A 20,179-nucleotide genomic window follows, 5' to 3' on the forward strand; every position below is an offset into this window, starting at 1 on the left:
TCCTCTATTTAAAAGCTCATCAATCCCACATTGCCTATGCCCTCCCGTTTTACTTCTCAGTACTAATCACAAGTAACAGCCCATGTATTTTATTTTTGTCTGCCCCCCCCAACTAAAACCACCTCTGCACAATGACGAAACTTTTGTCTTTTCTGATCACTGCTCTGTAGTTAGCACCCCTTGGAAGGATTTTTGGTATACAACAGGCGCTCAATAAACAGGGCACAGCAGGTCACGAGAGGGGAAAAGATTGGCGCTTTTGTGGCTGCAAGGAAGATTTGGGCCACGCGGGGGAGCTCGCGACCTGCGCACTTTGGACTAAGGTCAAGGGACCCAGGAGAGCCCGAGAAAAACCCGCCCGGGGCACCTGGGTGGCTCAGTGGGTACAGCCTCTGGCTTCCGCTCGGGTCGTGATCTCAGGGTCATGGAACCGAGACCCTCCTCGGGCTGCCCGCTCGACGGGAAGTCTGCTTTCCCCCTTTCCTTCCCCTTGCTCGTGCTCTCACTCTCAAATAAACAAATGTAATCTTTATTGCTCTCAAATAAACAAACAAAATCTTTAGAGAAAAAGGAAAATCCGCCGGAAAATACTCCCCTCCCTCCCCGACCCCATCCCGTACGGGATTTTCCCAGGCCCTTCGAGGGGCAGCAGCGCGTCCCCGTTCCCCCTCTGCACCTTTGCTAGGCAGTTCTGGCCGGGAATTCAGCACCCACCACACCCCGCGTAGAAAGATCCCCGTGGAAATTCCTTGGGAAGGATCGGGGCGGGGGAAGGGACGCGTTTCTTGCTGATGAGTGACTCGCAGGCCCATCCTCCGGAGGAAGGGCCCGAACGTCCCCGGGGCCCCCCTCCCTTCCCCTTCTGCTGAGCGACCTCCCTGGCCCCTCGGAGTTCTCCATGGCGACGTGGCGCGCGCCCCACAACAGGAAGCCTCGGGCGGCGCGGGCTGGCGCTGGGAGACTCCAGGGTCCCCACCGTCGTCGTGGTAGATGCCAAGTCTTGGGGTCACACTCGCAGGCCGAGGCCCTGGCGTGGGGGGCCTGCAGGCGGCCCAGGGACAACGCCCCCCCCCGCCCCGCCCTAATGGAATCAGCGGGTGCAAACATCTGCACGTACTCAGCGCGCGCGCCCAGCGCTCAAGTTGCAGGAGCCGCGCGCAGCCCTTGGAATTTGACGGCCTCCTCTCCCCGCCCCACTTAGGGAGCTGTTTCCCCGCGGAACGGAAGGGTCCGAGCGCCCCCCTCCCTCCCAAGTTTGCTGCCTCAGTTTCCCCTGGGAATGGCAGCGGGGGACTCGGCGCGTCAGGACCACGCGGCTTCCTTCCCTTTTCTGGAAGCTGTGAAGATGTCCCCGCTGCGGAGGCCGAAAGGGGAAGCGAGGCCGCGGGGGTGGAAGCGCCCATCGGAGGGGGGGATGCAGGGCCCCGGACGTGATGAAGCCGCCGGTCCTCACCCCCAGCTTTCGCGGACGCCAGAATGTGCCCGGGCCTGCTCCTGCCGCTTCTCGGGAAATCTGTCGGCTGGGCAGGGCCATGCTCCTTAGGGAGGGGCGCCCTTGATACAGGACGCCCCGAAGGGATTCCTGGGCCCCCGTCCGAGCGAGGGGCCCTCCACTCCGTTGAAGAGGCCCGCCTGCGCTGAGGCGTCACACTTGAGTCCGAATCCCCTCGCAGCTCGGAGCCTCGGTTTACCCCTCCGTGGAACGGACACAGTAGCAGTCCCCACCGTCCAGGGCAGTGGGCATTCAGGAAAGCGTTTCGCGCAGCGTAAACGCTGAACCACGGTGACCCGAGCCCGGGACCCGACCCCCAGCGCCAGGAGCGGCTCCCGGGGCCAGCGGGGCCGCTGCGGCCCTCGTTGATTCAACTCGGAAATTCCAGCGCTCATTAGGGGGGTCAACACGACTTGGGCTCGGTACCCTCTCGATCCGGAAATGCCGGAGCCCTCCTTCCGGAGGGGAAGGCGCGAGGTTTCCGGGAAAGCAGCCCCGCCCCTCTGTCCCCCCCGTGCCAGGCCACTATAAGAGCTCCCGCGCGCGCCGGGAGCCCAGTCCGCGCCGCGCGCTCTCCGCCCTCTCCAGCCCGCTATGGCTCCCGGCGCCGCCCGTCTCGCGCTGCCCGCGCTCCTCGCCCTGATCGGAGTTCTGCTCCCAGGTGAGTCACGGGTGGGGGCTGCCGTCGTGCCAAACTCCCGGAATCCAGGCTGCGCCCTGAACGCACCGGGAGGACCGACTCCCGGCCAGCTGGGGATAAAGCCCCAATCGTACTTAGGTGGCTCTTTATGGGAACTTGGGGCTAGAGCCGAAGACAACAGCACTGGGTTCGAATCCAGACCTGCATCATCTCCATGGGTGGCCTCAAGCGACAGGTTGAGCCTCCCGGAGCCTCAGTTTCTCCGCTGTAAAATGGAGAACGCAAGAGCCGCCACTTGGAAATGGTTGTGTCCTGGCCCAATGCCACGCCTGGCTCCAGGACCTGGTCAGACGGTATGGGAATGGGTCCGCCACCAAGCTGAGTAGGCTGGGGACCACCCCCCCAACACACACATACATTCTGTTCCTCATCCCCTACCTCGGGGAAGTCCAGGACTGCTTCTGCTCGGGGGAATTCCAGGGCTGACTTGCCCAGGGCGCAGAGGCTGAGAGTGGGATGTCCCAGCACCCCTCCGCTAACTCCAGACCAGTGGGAGGAGAGAAGGGGACACCGTGGGTCACACATGGTGGTGGGTGCTGGGAAGCGCATTGGTGGGAAAGGGACACCTGTGCTTATGAGGTCAACAAAGGGTTCTAGACCAGACGCTGGTGTGGATTCTGTGGCTTTTTCGGTGAGCAACATCACCTCACCCAGCCTCGCCATTTCATTCCATGAAACAGGAATCATCCCATTACTCTAGGAGAAATTACAGAGCTGCTGCTTTCCCACACCTCCACCCCAGAGAGAGTAGACCGAAAACTGAGGCCAGGGATCTTTGGAGGAGAGAGAGAAGGGGTGGGCCCAGACAGACACTTTTTTCTGCTTCGGAGGTATGGGGGGTCTGAGGAAGCTAACCGCTACAACCCGCCTTCTCCCCTGCGCTGTGCTGTGAGCCCATTGCATTAGCAGGGACTGGGATGGCTATCTTCACCCACCTTACAGAGGGGGAAATTGAGGCCTGGAGAGGGGAGACCACTTGTCAGAGGGAGTAGGGAGCCAGCTTAATCGGAGCCTCTCCATTCCCAGAGGGCTAGTCCTCTCCACCTCACACCTTGGGAGGAGGAAGAACACTGACATCCTGCCATCCTCTGCCAAAATCCTCCGTGGTTTCCCATTGCCCTCGGGATGAAGAACAAGACCTTGGCGTGGCCTGCACCGCCCACAGGATCTTCCCACCCTGCTTGCTCCCAGCTCTTCCCCCTCGCTCGCTCTCCTCCAGCTACCCTACCGCAGGCCTTTACACTGGTTCCTTTTCCCCGGAATTAATGTCCTCTGAATGGCCAGCCCCTTCTCATCATTCACACATCACCTGTTGCCAAAGAACTGTCTGTTTTATCACCCTGTTTTGTTTCCGTCAAAGCTCGGATTAACATCAGTTATTAATTATTTTGTTTGTGAATTTTTCTGTCTTGAACACTGAAGGCAGTTTTGTCTCGTTCAAGGCGATGTCCCCGGCACCCGGCACGGGCTGGGTCCACGGTAATTGTGGTTGAACCCCGTTTGTAATGCCTGTCCCCTCCTCCGTCTCTTGTTCTAGGACTTGGAGGTGCCCAAATATCAGTGCACCCCCCAGAAGCCACCATACCCCAAGGAGGCACCGTACAGGTGAACTGTAGTACTTCCTGTGACCGGACCCCCATATTGGGCCTGGAGACTCAGTTTACGAAGAAGGAAGTGGCCCATGGGTCCCACTGGAAGGTCTTTGAACTGAGTGATGTGCAAGAAGATAGCAGTCCCATATGCTTTGTAAACTGTGGTGTTCAGATGACGGCTTCAATGTCCCTTACCGTGTACAGTGAGTGGCTGGGCCCAGGGGCGGGACTAGGCGGGCTGGGTGGGAGAGGTGGGTGCTTGGGAGTCCCCGCGGGCCAGGACAGCCCTGGCGGCTTGCTGATGGGGCCAGAGCTGACTCACTGAAGGACTAGTGGGGACCTCCTCGGAGAGCCTCATTGTCCTTTGAAACCCCTTCTTGAATGTTCTGGGGTGCCTTTTCCGCAGTACAGAGATTCGGTCAGTACCTTTAAATACTCTAGGCTTCTTTAAACACGTGACAGGTCCTAGATGCGACTCTTGAAAAGAAGAGGCAATTTCAAAGCAGCCCGGAGATGGCATTTTTCACACATTGGCAAGAGTCAATAGAATTGCTCAGAACCGCGCTGGCAAGACTTGGGAGGGGGGCAGCAGGCCGTCCTGGGACATTGTTGACAGAGTGGGAGCATCAGGAGCACAGCCCTGAACGGAGAAAGGGAGTGTCCGTTCGCCGAATGATACAGGCACGTGTGCTTGGACAGAGAAATCCCACTTCTGGGAACTGGGCTTCCCTGCGGCTCCACCCACCAGGGAACTGAACAGGGCCGGGCGCGGGATGGGCTTATTCACTGGGCTTTGTTTGGAAGGGCAGACGTGGGCAAGCACAGGGGCCTGGGGTGGGGCAGGGGGAATAGTATACAGCTGCGCAAAAAAGAAAAAAAAAAACGGGGAGGAAGTGCCTGTGTCCAGAAAGGAGAAATGAGCTCCCAAGTGTACTGTCAAGTTTAAGGGAAGGAGGTATGCTCAGAATGAGTGGTATCCAACTTTGGTGTTAAGGAGCAGCGCGCGGTGGGGTGAGGGACGCCTGTGTCGTCACATGAAGGAGGCGTGAGAGGAAATGCAAGAAGTGACCGTATTAGCTTTGAGGACAGAAGCTGGGGGAGGGCTGCCCTGGGAGAGGGGGGGCGATCTGTCTCGTGCCTTGTTTTACTTTGGGCATTTTGCATCGTGAGAATTTCTGTTACCAGAGGCCATAAAGAAATAAAAAGCTAGTCCAAACTAAACAAAACAAAAAGAACAAGGAAGAAAGAAAAGGAAGAGAATGGGCCGACTGGTCTTGGGATCAGGCAGCCTCGGGTTCCGATCCCAGCATGGCCCTGACTTAACTGGGCGACGGTGGGGGGACATGGCTTGTCTCCCCGTGAGCTCTCCTTGCACAGGTATAATGAGGCCGGGAGGCATAAAAGACCTTCCACCTTCATGGTGCGTGGCCGAAGGAACCCTTCAGGACCATGTCTGAACAGATTCTGGCCAGGTGAGGGGAGTCCCCGAACATTCCCGGTGGCCTGTGAAACCCCCGGCAAACCTCCCGGAAAGACTTCTGCATTTCGGCCTGATAGCTGAGAGCCCATTGCTCCCAAGTCTGAGTCCCGGCTCTGTGACGTTTCTCCCTCTGTGCCTTTGGGCATCAGACTTTGCCTTCAGTTCCAGCTCTGTGAAATGGAACAGAGCCAGCACACAGTAGAAGGGTCCTCTAGAAGACATTCTGTCCAGTTCGGTCCTGCCCCATCCCCCGTATAAAGCTGAGGCAGGATCCCTGGCTGGCTGAGCTTTTTCTAGAAAGAATAAGGTGTTAACTGCTATAGGAGGTGACCCCTAACTGGGCCTTGAAGGGTGAGTAGGAGTTCACAGACACTGAGGACAGAGGGAACAGCCTAGACAAAGGTTTGAGTGGGAAAACGTGCGGATAGGGGCAGGGGCGTTAGGAGGGACTGAATACAGACAGAGCAGTGTGGCTAGAGCTGAGGTGGGCAGGGCCTCAAATGCCGGGTGGACGAGCTGGGACCTTCTCCTCAGGGTGATAGGGAGCCATAGCAGGTGTGTGAGCAGGCCAGGGTTCTAGATGACGGCAGGCTTATGGGAAGCCAGAGAGCAGCTGGGCATGGACCTCGTCCAGACCACATGTGTGGGCAGTAGCTGGGTACAGGAAGGGAGGGCAGACAAATATTTGAAGAGTGAAGTAACCAGGACTGGAGGTTGGGGCTCAGAGAGAGGGCCAAGCAACACAGACCTCCTCCCCCAGTCTGACCTGAAGGTCAAGGAGCTGGGCTCGGAGATGTGAATTCCATTTCGGAGCGGTGGGGGGCTGAGGTTTTGAGGTTTACACCAGCTCTGCAAGTTCATGCTCACAGCAGGTGGAGGGGTTTCTTGCCCTTTTATTTCTTAAAACAGCTTTACTGAGATACGGTGTGAGGTACACACCGCCAAAGACACCCCTTTGAAGTGTACAGTTCAACACCTTTCCACGTATTTATAGAGTTGTATGACCATCACCACAATCTAATTTTAGAACATCCCCATCACCCTAAAAAGAAACCTCATGCCCCTGTTTAACAGGCATTCTCTCTACCTCTTAAATGGACTCATAAATGTCTTACCTCTGATAACCCATTTTATGGCTCAGGAAACTGAGGCTCGATTTCTACCCCTTTCTCAGAGGCGAAGTCACTCACATACAGCAGTTAGCAGCGAAGCCCGAAGCTAGGTGTCAGCCCCTGACATGGTAACAGACACTTCAGGGGCTCTTGGGACAGGTGTAGTGAACCGCAGTCCTTAAGACCCCTCCCTGGGAAGGCTGGGGGTCCTGTCTCAGGGCTGAGGCACGGCTCCTGTCAATTTTCACGAGCAGCCCGGGCTAGGAGGGCTGTTACCTCCCGCGGAGTGGAGACCCTGGCAAAAACCAAGCCCACCGTGTTGTGTTTTCAGGGGATGTTCAGAGTTTTGAGAGTCTGTGGGTGGTTCTTGGATTTGGGGAACTTCTTTCCCTTAAAAGGGGGCTTCTGAAAAGCCTCGAGTCAGTGTGGGTGGCTCACCCTTATTCATTCTATGAATATAGAGAGCCTACTGTGAGCGGTGTGGGTCAGGGGACAAAGCAAAGACCCTGCCCTCCCGGCCTGACCTCCCGTGGTGGCGGAGGGGGTACATAGAGGAGAGACAAGGTAACTGTGTGGATGGATGTCACCTTTGGATGCCATACAGTGAGGGGTGCCTCGGAGAAAACTGAGGCCAAGGAGAGGAGAAGGGGGAGTTGGGGGGGCGAGGGGGGCTTTTAAAAACAACCTCTACTGGACCGGGCAGCTTAAATTTCCTGGTGATAGATTTTGAGCTTCTTTTCTGCATTTCACTCTCAGACCCTGAAACTAAAGAATTGCTTTTGCCCCGTTCACAACCACCTGGGGATTTCCCACCAGTTTATCCTGAAGCTCTTAAAATTCCTGTCCCGCTTGGGTGGTTTGGGGAGTGTTTGTCAAGAGTGGAGAGTGGCGGGGCTCCTGGGACAGGTGCAGCCGGCGCCCCGGCGCCCCCTGCGGGCAGCTGTCCGCTCACGCAACACCACCCCCGCCCCCTTAACACCCAGGGTTGCCCGAGCGAGTGGAGCTGTTACCCCTGCCCCGCTGGCAGCCCGTGGGCGAAAACCTCACCCTGCGCTGCCAGGTGGCAGGCGGGGCGCCCCGGAGAAACCTCACCGTGGTGCTGCTCCGCGGGGAGGAGGAGCTGAGCCGGCAGCCGGCCATCGGGGAGCCCGCCGAGGTCACGGTCACGGTGCTGGCGGGCAGAGACGACCACCGCGCCAATTTCTCCTGCCGCACGGAACTGGACCTGAGGCCCGGAGGGCCGGGATTGTTCCAGAACACCTCGGCCCCCAGGCAGCTCCAAACCTTTGGTGAGGCACTGGGGAGCCGCCAGAGAGGATGGGCTCAGGGCTTTGGTCCTGCTTGGGGAGCCAGGGGAGAGAGGCCCCTGGTCGGGGTGCTAAGGTGTCAGGAAAGAGCATGTTCTTGAGCATTGGGGTGGGGTGGTCTGGCCCAGCTTCAGGGCCTTCTGAAAAGTCTGTAATCCGGCTTGGGTTCTGGGACAGGAGTGACCTGAGCCGCAAAGTCTCTGGGGACCAGAAGATGTCCCAGATGGGGGAATGAAAATGCCCCAGAAAGGGGCTTCAGGTTGCCTGTCGCCTCTCTGTTCACACCCACCCTCTCTCGCCAGTCCTGCCAGAGACGCAGCCACGCCTTGCTACCCCCACGATTGTGGAAGTGGGCACACAGTGGACTGTGAACTGCACTCTGGATGGGCTGTTCCCAGCTGCGGAGGCCAACGTCATCCTGACGCTAGCAGAAAAGAAACTGAACTCTACATCCCTGTACAGCAATGACTCCGTCTTGGCCATGGCCAATGTCAAGGCGAACTCACAAAAGGAGGACACCCAGCAGCTGGCGTGTGTGGTGACCCTGGGAGGTCGAGTCCAGAAGAAGGAGGAGGATGTGGTCCTCTACAGTAAGTCCGGATGGGGCGGGGCCTCCCAGGGGGCGGTCCTAGGGGGCGGTGCTCACTGTACACCCACCCCCTCCCAGGCTTTCCCGCGCCTAACCTGACCCTAAGCGAGCCGGAGGTCTCAGAAGGGACTGTGGTGACTGTGGAGTGTGAGGCCCAGGCTGGAGCCACGGTGTGGTTGGAAGGGCTGCCATCCAAGTCTCCAGAACACAGGGCAGAATTCCAACTAAATGCCAGCGCCGCGGACCACAGACGCAGCTTCTCCTGCTCTGCTGTCCTGATCGTGTCTGGACACCAGCTGCGCAAGAAACAGACCCGGGAACTCCGAGTCCTGTGTGAGTGGGGCCACTGGCCAGTGACCCCTAGTCCCGAGGACCCAGCCCCTAAGATCCCATGAGCTCCTGCCCTCTGAGGGCCCCCTCCAGCCCTCTCCCCGGATTCCTGAGTCCTCCAGCCCTAGGTGGTGAGGGCTGTCCTCCTGGTTCCTCACCCCGCCCTCATCTTGTTGTGTTTCTCCCCAGATGGTCCCCGACTAGACGAGACGGATTGTCCGGGAAACTGGACATGGGAGGAAGGCTCCCAGCAGACCCTGCGGTGCCAAGCTCGGGGGAACCCAGTTCCTGAACTGAAGTGTCACCGGAAGGGGGACAATGCTTTGCTGCCCATCGGGGACCTGAGACCTGTCAAGCGAGAGGTTGCGGGCACTTACCTTTGTAAAGCCCGGAGCCCCCGTGGGGTGACCAGCCGCGAAGTGGTCCTGAATGTGACCTGTGAGTGTGCTGGGATTCGGGGCTGGGCAGGGACAGTGAGCCTGACTCAGCCCTCATCAGCCCTGTGTCCTCCCCACAGACCACCAGACTAACACGACCATCATCATCATCATCGTGGTGGCAGTTGCTGCCTTCTTGGGAACTGTGAGCGCAGCCGCTTACCTCTATAACCGTCAGCGAAAGATCCAGAAATACAAGCTACAGAAGGCCCAGGAGGCAGCTGCCATGAAGCTGAACACACCCGCCACGCCACCCTGAACCTGGGCCAGGAACCAGCCTCCCCCTCGGCCCCCCACACGGTGGCAGCAGTACCACATTGAACAAGGGTGGTCATGCGCCATGCAGCTCCACCCACCTTCCCAGGATGCCTGAGGACAGGATAGAGGCCTCAGGATATAGACAGCATTTGGGGTCCTGTCACCGGCACACTTAGGATCCCCAAGCCTCATGCCTGACCTGGAGACACAGGACTGAGCCACAAGGAGGGGGCAGGACATGGGGCATGACTGAGGGATGTCAGGGCCTGACCTGTCTAGGGAGGGTGTGATGGGACACTCAACATGGGACCCGCAACTGGGAAACAGTGAAACACCCCTACTGCGGGTACTGAGATGCTCCAGTCCTAAGAGAGAAGTAGCCTGCGCAAACACAAACAGCATGGAAACACATACCCCATCCTTCCTCTGACAAATCCAGCTGCAGCCCTGCAGTCCACGGACTGTCCCCGACTTTTAACGATGACATATTTATTAATTTGTTCTTTTACCAGCTATTTATTGGGTGCCTTTTATGTGGGCTAGAATGGTAAAGAAGAGGAACGTGAGTTCCTGTCCTCAAGGAGCTCTCAGTCTAACCTCATTCAGGGTTGCCAGGTACGGGTGTGCTAGTTGTGCACTGCACAGGAGCACCTGGCCAAAAAGATCAAGTGCGGCTGGGATTTCCCATTCCATTGGCTAAGCTGCTTTCCTCCAGAAGGGGACTGACTATGGTCAGTTTAGTTGGTGCCATGCCTAGGGGCAACCCACTGAGCCTGGAGACTCCTCCCCCGGTCATTGACACTGACCTCTGTTAGCCCCTTCTCTGCCCATATGCATCTCTGCTAGTGCTTACAATGATACTGTGGCATGCCTAAACACGAATGCCCACGCACTGGCAGCTAAACCATGGAGTCCTATGAAACTATTCCCAACCCTGTGTGTCCCTGCCTTGTCCTGTTTCCATCTCAGTGGGACCATGCAAGACCAGAGTGCTCTGGCAGCCCCAGGTTCCTGCAGAGATGAGCGCCCTGCAGACAGTAGGGAGGAGAGGCCTAGGAAGATGCCCTCCCAGTTCCAGAAGCCTCTCTCTCTGTGCTTATTAAGCTTTTTCATAAGCACTTGCCTTGTGTGAGTTGAGGGGAGCTGTCCCATCCCTCTGAAGCCCTTTCCAGCCTGGTCCTCTCACTTCCTCCCCCAGGAAAAAGCTGCCGGTTCAAGGCCCACCCCTCAGGCTCTAATCCAAATCTGGGGCTTGTTAGGACCTTGGGAGACTCAAGCGAAAATTAAAGATACCTCTTCAGCAAACTCTCTGAGCCTTGCTTTCCAAAGGTCTGGAATTTCTTGAGCTGAGGGAGGGCCTGAGGGGCTTCCACACTGCAGGATCCTCAGCCCTCTGGAGGCCTCTGGCCCTCTGGGTGGGGCTTCGGAGGCGGGGCTGCCGGCCTCCTTATCTCCAGAGCCAGCCCTGGCTCCCGGGCGCTCTGGCCCCTCAGTCTGGGCCCTTTGCCATGGGGTCTCTGCTCCCCCTCTCGCTGCTGCTTTTGCTGGCGGCCGCCTACCCGGGAGGCGGAAGAGCGCACCGGCGCCGGAGCGCGCGGGTGCAAGGCCCGGGAGGAAGCTCCCCAGCGCCCTCGGAGACCCCAGCTGCGTTCTGGGTGCGCCTAAGGCCCGAGTTCAAGGAGGTGCAGCCGGGGGGCTCCGTGTGGCTCAACTGCAGCACTAGCTGCCCCCTGCCCGAGAACTCCAGCCTCAGCACTCAGCTGCCGCGGGGCCAAACGCACAGTGGGCCCGGCTGGGTAGCCTACCAGCTGTTGGACGTGAGAGCCTGGAGCTCCGAGGTGCGCTGCTTCGTCACCTGCGCAGGAGAAACACGGTGGGCCACGGCCAAGATCACCGCCTACAGTGAGGGACGGGGGTTCAGGCCTTGCGGGGGTGAGGGGAGGGGGACGGAAGTGGGTATTTAGCAGTAGCGCTAGGGGGCGCACGCGGACCTGGCTCAGAGCGCCCCCCCCCCCCCCACCGCCCCTTGCTTTAGAACGGCCGCGAAGCGTGATCCTGGAGCCTCCGCTCTTGGTGGGCAACGAGTACACTCTGCGCTGCCACGTGACGCACGTGTTCCCCGTGGGCTTCCTGGTGGTGACTCTGAGGCGCGGCGGCCGGGTCATCTACTCTGAGAACCTGAGGCGCTACACCGGCTCTGATCTGGCCAACGTGACGCTGACTTACACGGCGCCCGTCAGGCTCCGCGACTTCTGGAAACCCGTGACCTGCCACGCACGCCTCAGTCTTGATGGCCTGGTGGTTCGCAGCAGCTCGGCACCCATAACGCTGAGTGGCCTCGGTGAGGCACCTCTGCGATCCCGGGCACGGGAGGAGGGGACGGACGGGCAGGGCACCACGCCGGTAGGGCGAGCGAGTCCGGCGGAAGCTCCAGGCGGGTGGGCCTACCTCCCTGTGCTCCGTTCCTAACTCTCACCTCCTGTCCCCAGCTTGGCGCCCCGCGTCCAAAGCCTTGGCCTCCAGCTCCATCGCGGCCCTTGTGGGGATCCTTCTCGTCGTGGGGGCCGTCTACCTGCGACAATGGCCATTGGTGCAGAACCAGAGTAAAGAGAGCAGGGTCTCTGCCGGCTGAGCCGGAGGAAAAAGGCATCTGGGACAATTTGGGGAAGGCTGATTCAATAAAGTCCTCCTCCGTCACCCTCTGCCTCGCGGCCTAAAGGTCCCCCACTAGGGGACCACCTCTGAGGAAGTGGCGTTCTGGTCTGCCCTTGCCTCCGTCACTTTCTCCAGGTTCTTTGTCTCTCTGAGGGCCCCTGAGGTTTCCTCATTCCCATCCAGCTGGGGACCCGGGCGCACCAGCCCCTCCATTCCCAGACGAATGTGGTAATATACCTCCCTTGCGGGCATTATCAGTGCGGTGCAAATGGGCATAGCTTGGGCACTGGAGGGCTTGGGCTGTGGGAGGATTGGCTCACAGTATGGTCCCCGCCCCCCGCATTGCCTCCGCCGCTGCAAAGCAGCAGCTTCGATTGGACGTTAAGTTTCCGTTCCCATCCCCCCCGCCCCTCCCCTTCAGACCCAGCACTTTCCTGGAGGACAAGGGTGGAGCGAGCACTGACCCCCACAGTTCACCGTTGGCGCTGGCGGTGAGAGAGCAAATGGACGGGGTCACATGACCCGTTGAGGGACGAAGATACGAAGAAAAGGTACCCATGTTGTGACTGCAGGGAAGGAAAATTCGGATGGCCCACGTGGGGTGTCACAGACTCGCGTCCTGGCAACGTCTTGATGATCGCCCAGCCTGGGGGGCACACGCAGGGGGGATGTCAAAGCTTGGGGCCCGGATGCAGGGTCGAAGTGTCATACTTGGTCTCTCGGTCTCGCGTGGACACACAAGCCGGGCTCGCACTGGATGTCTGGGAGGGCCGGTGAGGTCCGGGGCCCCGCCCACCGCGCCGAAAGCGGATTCGGGGGCGCTCCTCCGCCGCTTGCGCTCACACACGCCGCGTAGACACGTGCCCGCTGCACACTGGGTAAATACAGACCCAGAGCACAGCCGACCCTAATTTAGACGCCCGCGAACGCTGCGCGCACGCACACGTGTTCCCGACTCGCTGGCACTTTCTTCCCCACCCCCTCTGTCGCGTGCGGGGGCGGAGCCGGAGGAGGACTGGGGCGTGGCTATACTCCGCAGCTCCCCAGGTCAAAAGGAAAAGGATCAGTGAAGGAGGCATCCCCACACCCTTTCCTAGAACTGTGCCTTCCCCCATTCTGCTCCACCGATCTCTCCCAACCCTCACACCAATCCCCTGCCCAAGGGCCGCGGGGGTGGGGTGGGGGAAACTAACTATGGGGGCGGAGCGCTGAGTCCAGCTCATTACCACAGCATCCAAGCTAGGGGTGGGGTGGGGGGGCGGTTGAGGAGGGCAACCCAGCAACCGCGGACCTCGGCTTCGCGGGCGAGGATGACGCGGGAGCGCGCGGCCGCCCCCAGAAGGCTCCGGGCGATGGGGCGGGCCTCCACGTAGACCCCGGGGGTCGCTTGCTCCTGCCAGCACGCCTTCGCCGAGGCCGGGAGCCTGGAGCACGCTCGCCCTCCCGCCCCCCAGCCGCCTCTGCCGCCGCCCCCTCCTTGGAAACCAAGTTACCAACGTTAAACCAATCCCGGAACGCAACTCTGCCTCCTCCACAACCCACCCGCCGCGCGGTCCTCTCGCCCAGCTCAGCGCTCGCGCTCTCCTCGCCTCCTGCGCTTCCCCCGCGGCGGAGATGCCGGGGCCCTCGCCGGGGCTGTGCCGGGCGTTGCTCGGCCTCTGGGCTGCCCTGGGCCCGGGGCTCTTCGGCCTCTCAGGTAAGAGCCGGGTCCTGGCTCAGGGTGGACAGGGCGGGGGCGGAGTTCCGGAACCAGAGAAGCGGCCACAAGCCCCTCCCAGCTCCGCCCTCGTCTCGCTCTACTCCCACGCTTCTGTCCCACCTTGAGCCCGGGCCTCTCCCTCCAGCCCTCTCCTCACCAGCACACAGTGGAGACCCAGCTCCCAGACTCCTCGCTCGCCCAGGTCTCTACCCTGCCCTCTTCCGCACTCATCTCATGCCATCGAGACCCCGGGTCTCCCGTGTCCCTTTCCGGGGTACCTCGCCACGCTGTTATGCTTCATGGTTCACGGACTGACATCCTTCTCAGTCGTGGTCCAGAAAGACCCGATTTCCCCAACTGCTGTGACTCAGAGGCGCTATTCCCGCTCCATCCGGAGCCCTGGCAACGGAGTCCCTCATCTGTTCCTTCCGTGAGCCAAGCCTCGGTCTTCTTTATGTGTTCTCCCGGGTTTGGGGTCCTCACTTAGCCTTGACTCAGCATCATCTCTCCTTTGCCCTCGCCTCAACCTGTCTGCCCCTCTCCGGCAAGAACCCTGAGAACCAGTTCGTTTTCCTTCCTCCACACGAGGTCCCCTCTTCCCATCATTGCTGTGTGCATCAAAGACCCCGTCTTTCATCTCATCACCCCTCCCCCCCATGCTTTCCCATCACTCCATCGGCTCCTTGGAGACCAGGGCTCTCTGCTGCCATGTCCCAGAGACACCCTCGAGGTTTGAACCCTGGGAGTGCGCCTCCAAACCCGCCCTGGCAGGACGCGGGACTCCTGAGTTCCTCCTTGGCTGTGGCCTCTGCTAATTCCCGGGGAATCCCTGATTCGACATAGGGGCACAAAGATACCAGGAAGGTGGCTCCCCAGGCTGAGCCCACGTTTCCTTGGTCAGCGGTCGCGCAGGAGCCCTTTTGGGCGGACCTGCAGCCCCGCGTGGCGCTCGTGGAGCGCGGGGGATCTTTGTGGCTGAATTGCAGCACCAACTGCCCACGACCTGAGCGCGGTGGCCTGGAGACCTCGCTGCGCCGGAATGGGACCCAGAGGGGCTTGCGCTGGCTGGCGCGGCAGCTGGTGGACATCCGCGAGCCGGAGACCCAGCCGGTCTGCTTCTTCCGCTGCGCGCGGCGCACGCTGCAGGCGCGTGGGCTCATTCGCACTTTCCGTGAGTTCTCAGCCGCCACGCTCCACTCTACTAGTATTTTCCCTTCCTTCCAAGCCCCGCCCCCTGGGCCCCAGGGTCCTCCCCTTCAGGCTCCACCCCCTGGGTCCCCAAGCTCTCCGCCTCTGGGACCCTGGGTTCCACGCCACGTGCCTCTGAGCCCCGGCGTTTCCAAGAGCAGTGGTTCTCCCGTTGCAGAGCGACCGGATCGCGTAGAGCTGGTACCGCTGCCTGCCTGGCAGCCTGTGGGCGAGAACTTCACACTGAGCTGTAGGGTCCCAGGAGCTGGGCCTCGTGGGAGCCTCACATTGACCTTGTTGCGGGGCGCGCAGGAGCTCATCCGTCGCAGCTTCGCTGGGGAGCCACCCCGAGCGCGGGGCGCGGTGCTCACGGCTACAGTACTGGCGCGAAGGGAGGATCATGGGGCCAATTTCTCCTGCCGAGCGGAGCTGGACCTGCGGCCGCATGGCCTGGGGCTGTTTTCAAATAGCTCCGCCCCCAGAGAACTCCGAACTTTCGGTGAGTGGGTGTAGGGAGCTAAAGGGGACGAAAAGGAGTCAGGCGAGTGTTTAAGAATCTGGAGGCAAAGAAATCTGAATTTCAATCCTTACTCCAAAATACACAAGGTGTAAGTTGTTTTCCTCCCTGTGCCTTGAGGATAATAGGGTAAAATAGTGCATGTAAAGCCTTTAGTACATACCGAGTGTTTGATACATGATCTTCAAGCTCTGTTCTTCGACCCTCAGCCCTGTCTCCGGACCCCCCGCGCCTCGCTGTTCCCCGGCTCTTGGAAGTGGGCTCAGAAAGACCCGTGCGCTGCACCTTGGACGAGCTGTTTCCAGCCTCGGAGGCTGAGGTCTACCTGGCGCTGGGGGACCACAGGCTGAGTCCCGATATCACCCTGGAGGGGGACGCGCTCGTGGTCACTGCCACAGCAACAGCTAACGCAGAACAGGAGGGCGCCGGGCAGTTGGTCTGCAACGTGACCCTGGGGGGCGAGAGCCGCGAGACCCGGGAGAACGTGACCGTCTACAGTAAGAGGGAGTGAAGCGGGACTGTCGGGGCTCAGGGGTGGAGCCAGAGGAACTGGAAGGCGGGGCAAAGGGTGGGCGGGGCCTTAGTATAGGAATAGCCTTTTGTTCCTAACGGGTGGGAAGGTTGAAGGACTGAGACTGAACAGTTGTAGAGGGAGAGTCTGAGGCGCCGCGGAAGGGGAACATCGAAAACCCGACGAGGACCCTGGAAAGTTGTGGCCAGATGACCTCAAGGGGGCGGGGGTAGGAAGGGGGCGGAGCCTAAGCATCCGGAGAGGCGGGGCGCGTGGCCTGCAGGTGGGCGGCACAGCCGGGAGAGTTCCGGCAGATGAGGAGCAGCCTCCACCCGCAAGGAGAGGCGTGGTCGGTGAACTCCCGGCCAATGCCCGGTCCCCAGGCTTCCCCGCGCCGGTCCTGACCCTGAGCGAGCCCAGCACCCCCGAGGGGAAGGTGGTGACAGTAACTTGCGCAGCTGGACCCGGAGCCCTGGTCACACTAGACGGAATTGCAGCCGTGGTCCCGGGGCAGCCTGCCCAGCTTCAGCTAAATGCCACCGAGGACGACGACAAGCGCAGCTTCTTCTGCGACGCCAGCCTCGAAGTGGTCGGGGAGACCTTAAGCAAGAACAAGAGCGCCGAACTCCGCGTCCTATGTGAGTTGGTCTTTAACCTCTCGCTTCCCTCCTCGTGATTTCCAGCGGCCTGTCCGCTCCCTGGCCATGCTGTGGAAGTTGGGCTTTTCCTCAAGGACCGCGTCTAGCTTCTCAGTGGCCCACGCCCCTGCCTGCAGACGCCCCTCGACTGGATGATTCCGACTGTCCCAGGAGTTGGACGTGGCCGGAGGGCCCCGAGCAGACGCTGCGCTGCGAAGCCCGCGGAAACCCAGCACCCTCCGTGCACTGCGAGCGGCCTGACAGCGGGGCGGTGCTGGCGCTGGGCCTGCAAGGTCCCGTCACTCGCGCTCTCGCCGGCACTTACCGCTGCACTGCGGTCAACCCCCAGGGCGAGGCAGTCAAGGAAGTGACCGTAACAGTGGAGTGTGAGTCGGGGTGCACAGGCGCATTTCTGTTTCTCAGGGTCTAGGGGTAACTTAGCCTACAGAGAAGAATGGGTCTGAAGGGTGGCTTTGGGCAGGATTTTGAAAAACGGAAGAGGCTGGTGAGTGGGATTAGGGGAAGATCTTGGAGAAGGAGGGAGGGGAAGAGGCAGATGTGTCCCTAAGGGTCTGCGGTGTGGCGTGTGGGCTGAATCTAGGGAAGGTGGGTTTTGCAAAGCGTGTATGAGTTTCTAGGCCAAAGACTTGGGGACGAGCCTATGGGTACTTTGTAGGAATCAGAAAAAAGGACTCAAAACAGCTCACCACGCTACCAGGGTAAAATCTCTTTGGTTTAGTGTCTCTGGGCAGGGCACAGCCTGCCCAACCCTTTGTGGCCTCCCTCATAGGGAAAGAGGGTCTAGGGACATTAGGCCAGTCCCCAAACCTCGAACCCAACGACACTTCCTTCTCCAGATGCCCCATCGCTGGACAGCATGGGCTGCCCGGAACACATTACATGGCTGGAAGGAACAGAGGTCTCCCTGAGCTGTGTGGCACACGGCGTCCCGCCGCCCAGCGTGAGCTGTGTGCATTCTGGGGAGGCCGGGGTCGTCGAGGGCCTGCTGCGTGTGGTGCGGGAGCATGCAGGAACCTACCGCTGCGAAGCCACTAATGCTCGAGGCTCTGTGGCCAAAACTGTGGCCGTCACTGTGGAATGTGAGTGAGGACAACACGGGGCAAGATGGGGTATGTCAGGATAACCCCGGCCTGACTTCCAGTCCCTGTGTGACCTTCTGCTCCCCAGATGGCCCCAGTTTCGAGGAGCAGAGCTGCCCGAGCAATTGGACGTGGGTGGAAGGATCTGGGCAGCTGTTTTCTTGTGAGGTGGATGGAAAGCCAGAGCCAAGTGTGGAGTGCATCGGCTCAGAGGGTGCCAGTGAGGGGTTGCTGCTGCCGCTGGGCTCCCCAGACTCTCCTCCTGGAGTCCCCAGCATCGCGAGTGGACTGGCACCTGGTATCTACATTTGCAACGCCACCAACCGGCATGGCTCCATGGTCAAGACTGTCGCCGTGAGCACGGAGTGTGAGCGGGGCCGAGGCTGGCGGGGAAGTAGGGGTGGCCCAGGGTCGGGGACCCTCCCTGACGTCCCCCATGGCTGCTTTGCAGCGCCGCCGCAAATGGATGAGTCCACCTGCCCAAGTCACCAGACGTGGTTGGAAGGGGCCGAGGCTGCAGGGCTGGCCTGCGCCGCCCGGGGTCGCCCGTCCCCACAGGTGCTCTGCTCCCGGGAGGGCGTGCCCCGGCCTCAGCGGCTGCGCGTGTCCCGAGAGGATGCGGGTACCTACCGGTGCTTGGCCACCAACATGCATGGCACGGACGCCCGGATGGTCACCGTGGGCGTGGAATGTGAGTGGGAGCAGCACCGCTTAGAGGGCCCTCAGTTCCCCAAACGGTGACTTGCAGCAGTGGGATTGCCCCGGGCAGTTCAAGGGTAACTCCTTCAGGCCTCCCCCTCCTGGGGACAAGGATTCCCGGTCTAAACCTGAGGGTAATGAAAACTCCAGGGAACAGGCGCCCACGCCCCCTCAAATTCTAGGTCAGAGGGGCACTGGTGCAGGTGCCCACTTGCTCTCCTTCAGTGAAGCTGGGCACAGGATTTTAGTGCTGACTGCGGCCGCACAGTAGGCGGAGGTGGTGGCTGGGACGGAAGGCGGATCCCTGCCCGCCCATCTGAGCAGGGCTCTCGGATTGCAGTGGGCGGAAGGGCCCTTGGTCGGTGCCTGGACCGGCTCTGAGGGGCTCCTCCATGTCCTCTGCAGACCGGCCGGTGGTGGCCGAGTTGGCAGCCTCGCCTCCTGGAGGGGTGCGGCCGGGCGGGAACTTCACGTTGACCTGCCGCGCGGAGGCCTGGCCCCCGGCCCAGATCAGCTGGCGCGCGCCCCCCGGGGCGCTCAACATCGGCCTGTCGAGCAACAACAGCACGCTGAGCGTGGCGGGCGCCATGGGCAGCCACGGCGGCGAGTACGAGTGCGCAGCCACCAACGCGCATGGGCGCCACGCGCGACGCATCACAGTGCGAGTGGCCGGTAAGTGGCAGCTGGGGGCGGGGCGAGGGAATCTGTAGGGGGCGTGGCCTGCGCCTTGGGCTCCCCGCCCCCCGACCAGGTCCTTGCTTCCCTCTCCTTCCTGGTGAGATGATGGGGCAGGGCAGAAGGCAGGGGCACCCTGACGAATGGGGCTTTGATGGCGGGTTGGGGGTGGAAGGTGGAGGAAGAGGGAGCGGACTGGAGCTCAGGGGTAGGGACCTTCTAGGGCTGTGACGGCTGTGGGAGGGGCTTATTAACTTGGGATAGGTCCTGTGTGGTAAAGACCAGCCAATTCACTCCTCACTGAGCCGCTGTGGAGAAGTGTTGGAGAGGACCTAGGGCAGAGGAAAGGGGTGACCGGGACGATGGGGGTAACGGGGGTGGGGGGCCCCACCCAGATCCCCTCCCTCTCACTTCGTGTGTCTCGGGCTTTCCGGGGTGAAGGAATGACCCGGTCCCCCCTGCCCTCATCCTTTTGGGGGGTGAAGAGAGTTGGTTGACTTGGAGGTGTCCCCGAGGCTGGGGACTACTAGCCTCATGTGCTGAAGTGATGCGTAAAACGGGTCTGGGGTCGTTCCAGCGCTTGGGGTAGACTTTGGCGGCTTTCTCCTTTCCCCCACCCCACACCGTGAGTTTCCTGGGGTTCTCTGCCAGGCCGGTGAGGACTGACCTCGCCCGTGGGGAGGGAACAGAGCTGGTCCACTGCCTTTGAGGGTCTCCCCCCGCAGGTCCGTGGCTGTGGATCGCCGTGGGCGGCGCGGCGGGGGGCGCGGCCCTGCTGGCCGCCGGGGCCGGCCTGGCCTTCTACGTTCAGTCCACCGCTTGTAAGAAAGGCGAGTATAACGTGCAGGAGGCCGAAAGCTCCGGTGAGGCCGTGTGTCTCAACGGCGCAGGCGGCGGCACTGGCGGGGGCACCGGCGCTGAAGGTGGAACCGAGGCTGCGGACACCGCGGAGGCGCAGGCGGGGGGCGAGGTCTTCGCTATCCAGCTGACGTCGGCGTGAGCCGGTTCCCTTCTCCCCGCAGGCCGGGGGACGCCCCCCAGAGGCACACGGGGGCTTACTTATTGTTCTATTTATTTATGTATTTATTTATTCATTCATTTATTTATTCAATTCCAGGGGCATCACGCCCATTTTCTACCCCCCCCCCCAATAAAGTTTTTATAAAGGACTCTGGCTCGGTCCACTTCAGTCTCTGCTGT

General features: G+C 60.8%; 3 protein-coding genes and 1 long non-coding RNA gene across 7 annotated transcripts; 3 read left to right on the forward strand and 1 right to left on the reverse strand.

Annotated features, from left to right (window-relative positions):
• Nucleotides 1-670: 670 nt before the first annotated feature.
• ICAM1 (intercellular adhesion molecule 1) lies at nucleotides 671-10,605 on the forward strand. Of its 2 annotated transcripts, none has more exons than XM_045991012.1 (7): nucleotides 671-2,153; nucleotides 3,730-3,987; nucleotides 7,360-7,665; nucleotides 7,986-8,273; nucleotides 8,351-8,605; nucleotides 8,792-9,040; nucleotides 9,101-9,278. In XM_045991012.1, the coding sequence occupies exons 1-7, from the start codon at nucleotides 2,087-2,089 to the stop codon at nucleotides 9,130-9,132; spliced, it is 1,455 nt and encodes a 484-aa protein (XP_045846968.1). In that variant the 5' UTR covers nucleotides 671-2,086; the 3' UTR covers nucleotides 9,133-9,278. The 2 variants fall into 2 exon arrangements, with proteins under 2 accessions (XP_045846968.1, XP_045846966.1); XM_045991010.1 differs by having other exon boundaries at nucleotides 674-2,153; nucleotides 9,120-10,605.
• A 94-nt stretch (nucleotides 10,606-10,699) lies between these two features.
• Nucleotides 10,700-12,440, forward strand: ICAM4 (intercellular adhesion molecule 4 (Landsteiner-Wiener blood group)). Of its 2 annotated transcripts, XR_006816452.1 has the most exons (4): nucleotides 10,700-11,199; nucleotides 11,333-11,638; nucleotides 11,787-12,180; nucleotides 12,374-12,440. XR_006816452.1 is itself a non-coding variant. In XM_045991013.1 (3 exons), the coding sequence occupies exons 1-3, from the start codon at nucleotides 10,806-10,808 to the stop codon at nucleotides 11,927-11,929; spliced, it is 843 nt and encodes a 280-aa protein (XP_045846969.1). In that variant the 5' UTR covers nucleotides 10,700-10,805; the 3' UTR covers nucleotides 11,930-12,195. The 2 variants fall into 2 exon arrangements, 1 of the variants encoding a protein (XP_045846969.1); XM_045991013.1 differs by lacking the exon at nucleotides 12,374-12,440 and having other exon boundaries at nucleotides 11,787-12,195.
• Nucleotides 11,795-13,597, reverse strand: LOC123932610. Its single transcript, XR_006816453.1, has 3 exons — nucleotides 13,495-13,597; nucleotides 12,417-12,598; nucleotides 11,795-11,869 (listed from the first exon to the last, which is right to left on the reverse strand). It is a non-coding gene; the product is annotated as an uncharacterized LOC123932610 (long non-coding RNA).
• On the forward strand, nucleotides 13,468-20,148 carry ICAM5 (intercellular adhesion molecule 5). Of its 2 annotated transcripts, XM_045991008.1 has the most exons (11): nucleotides 13,468-13,648; nucleotides 14,553-14,822; nucleotides 15,018-15,338; nucleotides 15,566-15,853; nucleotides 16,251-16,505; nucleotides 16,643-16,891; nucleotides 17,363-17,605; nucleotides 17,694-17,972; nucleotides 18,057-18,296; nucleotides 18,710-18,976; nucleotides 19,705-20,148. In XM_045991008.1, exons 1-11 carry the CDS (start codon nucleotides 13,567-13,569, stop codon nucleotides 19,977-19,979), a joined length of 2,769 nt encoding a protein of 922 aa, XP_045846964.1. In that variant the 5' UTR covers nucleotides 13,468-13,566; the 3' UTR covers nucleotides 19,980-20,148. The 2 variants fall into 2 exon arrangements, with proteins under 2 accessions (XP_045846964.1, XP_045846965.1); XM_045991009.1 differs by lacking the exon at nucleotides 18,057-18,296.
• The last annotated feature ends 31 nt before the right edge of the window (nucleotides 20,149-20,179 follow it).

The sequence above is a fragment of the Meles meles genome, chromosome 20 (assembly GCF_922984935.1).
Source record: "Meles meles chromosome 20, mMelMel3.1 paternal haplotype, whole genome shotgun sequence".
Taxonomy (NCBI): Eukaryota; Metazoa; Chordata; class Mammalia; order Carnivora; family Mustelidae; genus Meles; species Meles meles.

What these genes read in the sequence shown, in the direction of transcription:
- ICAM1 (XM_045991010.1), top strand. Translation starts at nt 2,087, where the DNA reads ATGGCTCCCGGCGCCGCCCGTCTCGCGCTGCCCGCGCTCCTCGCCCTG. An exon ending in GGAGGATGTGGTCCTCTACA is followed by an intron (nt 8,274 to 8,350) that starts GTAAGTCCGGAT and finishes ACCCCCTCCCAG; the next exon opens with GCTTTCCCGCGCCTAACCTG. An exon ending in CCGGGAACTCCGAGTCCTGT is followed by an intron (nt 8,606 to 8,791) that starts GTGAGTGGGGCC and finishes GTTTCTCCCCAG; the next exon opens with ATGGTCCCCGACTAGACGAG.
- ICAM4 (XM_045991013.1), top strand. Translation starts at nt 10,806, where the DNA reads ATGGGGTCTCTGCTCCCCCTCTCGCTGCTGCTTTTGCTGGCGGCCGCC. An exon ending in GGCCAAGATCACCGCCTACA is followed by an intron (nt 11,200 to 11,332) that starts GTGAGGGACGGG and finishes CCCTTGCTTTAG; the next exon opens with AACGGCCGCGAAGCGTGATC. An exon ending in CATAACGCTGAGTGGCCTCG is followed by an intron (nt 11,639 to 11,786) that starts GTGAGGCACCTC and finishes TCCTGTCCCCAG; the next exon opens with CTTGGCGCCCCGCGTCCAAA.
- ICAM5 (XM_045991008.1), top strand. Translation starts at nt 13,567, where the DNA reads ATGCCGGGGCCCTCGCCGGGGCTGTGCCGGGCGTTGCTCGGCCTCTGG. An exon ending in TGGGCTCATTCGCACTTTCC is followed by an intron (nt 14,823 to 15,017) that starts GTGAGTTCTCAG and finishes CTCCCGTTGCAG; the next exon opens with AGCGACCGGATCGCGTAGAG. An exon ending in CAGAGAACTCCGAACTTTCG is followed by an intron (nt 15,339 to 15,565) that starts GTGAGTGGGTGT and finishes TTCGACCCTCAG; the next exon opens with CCCTGTCTCCGGACCCCCCG.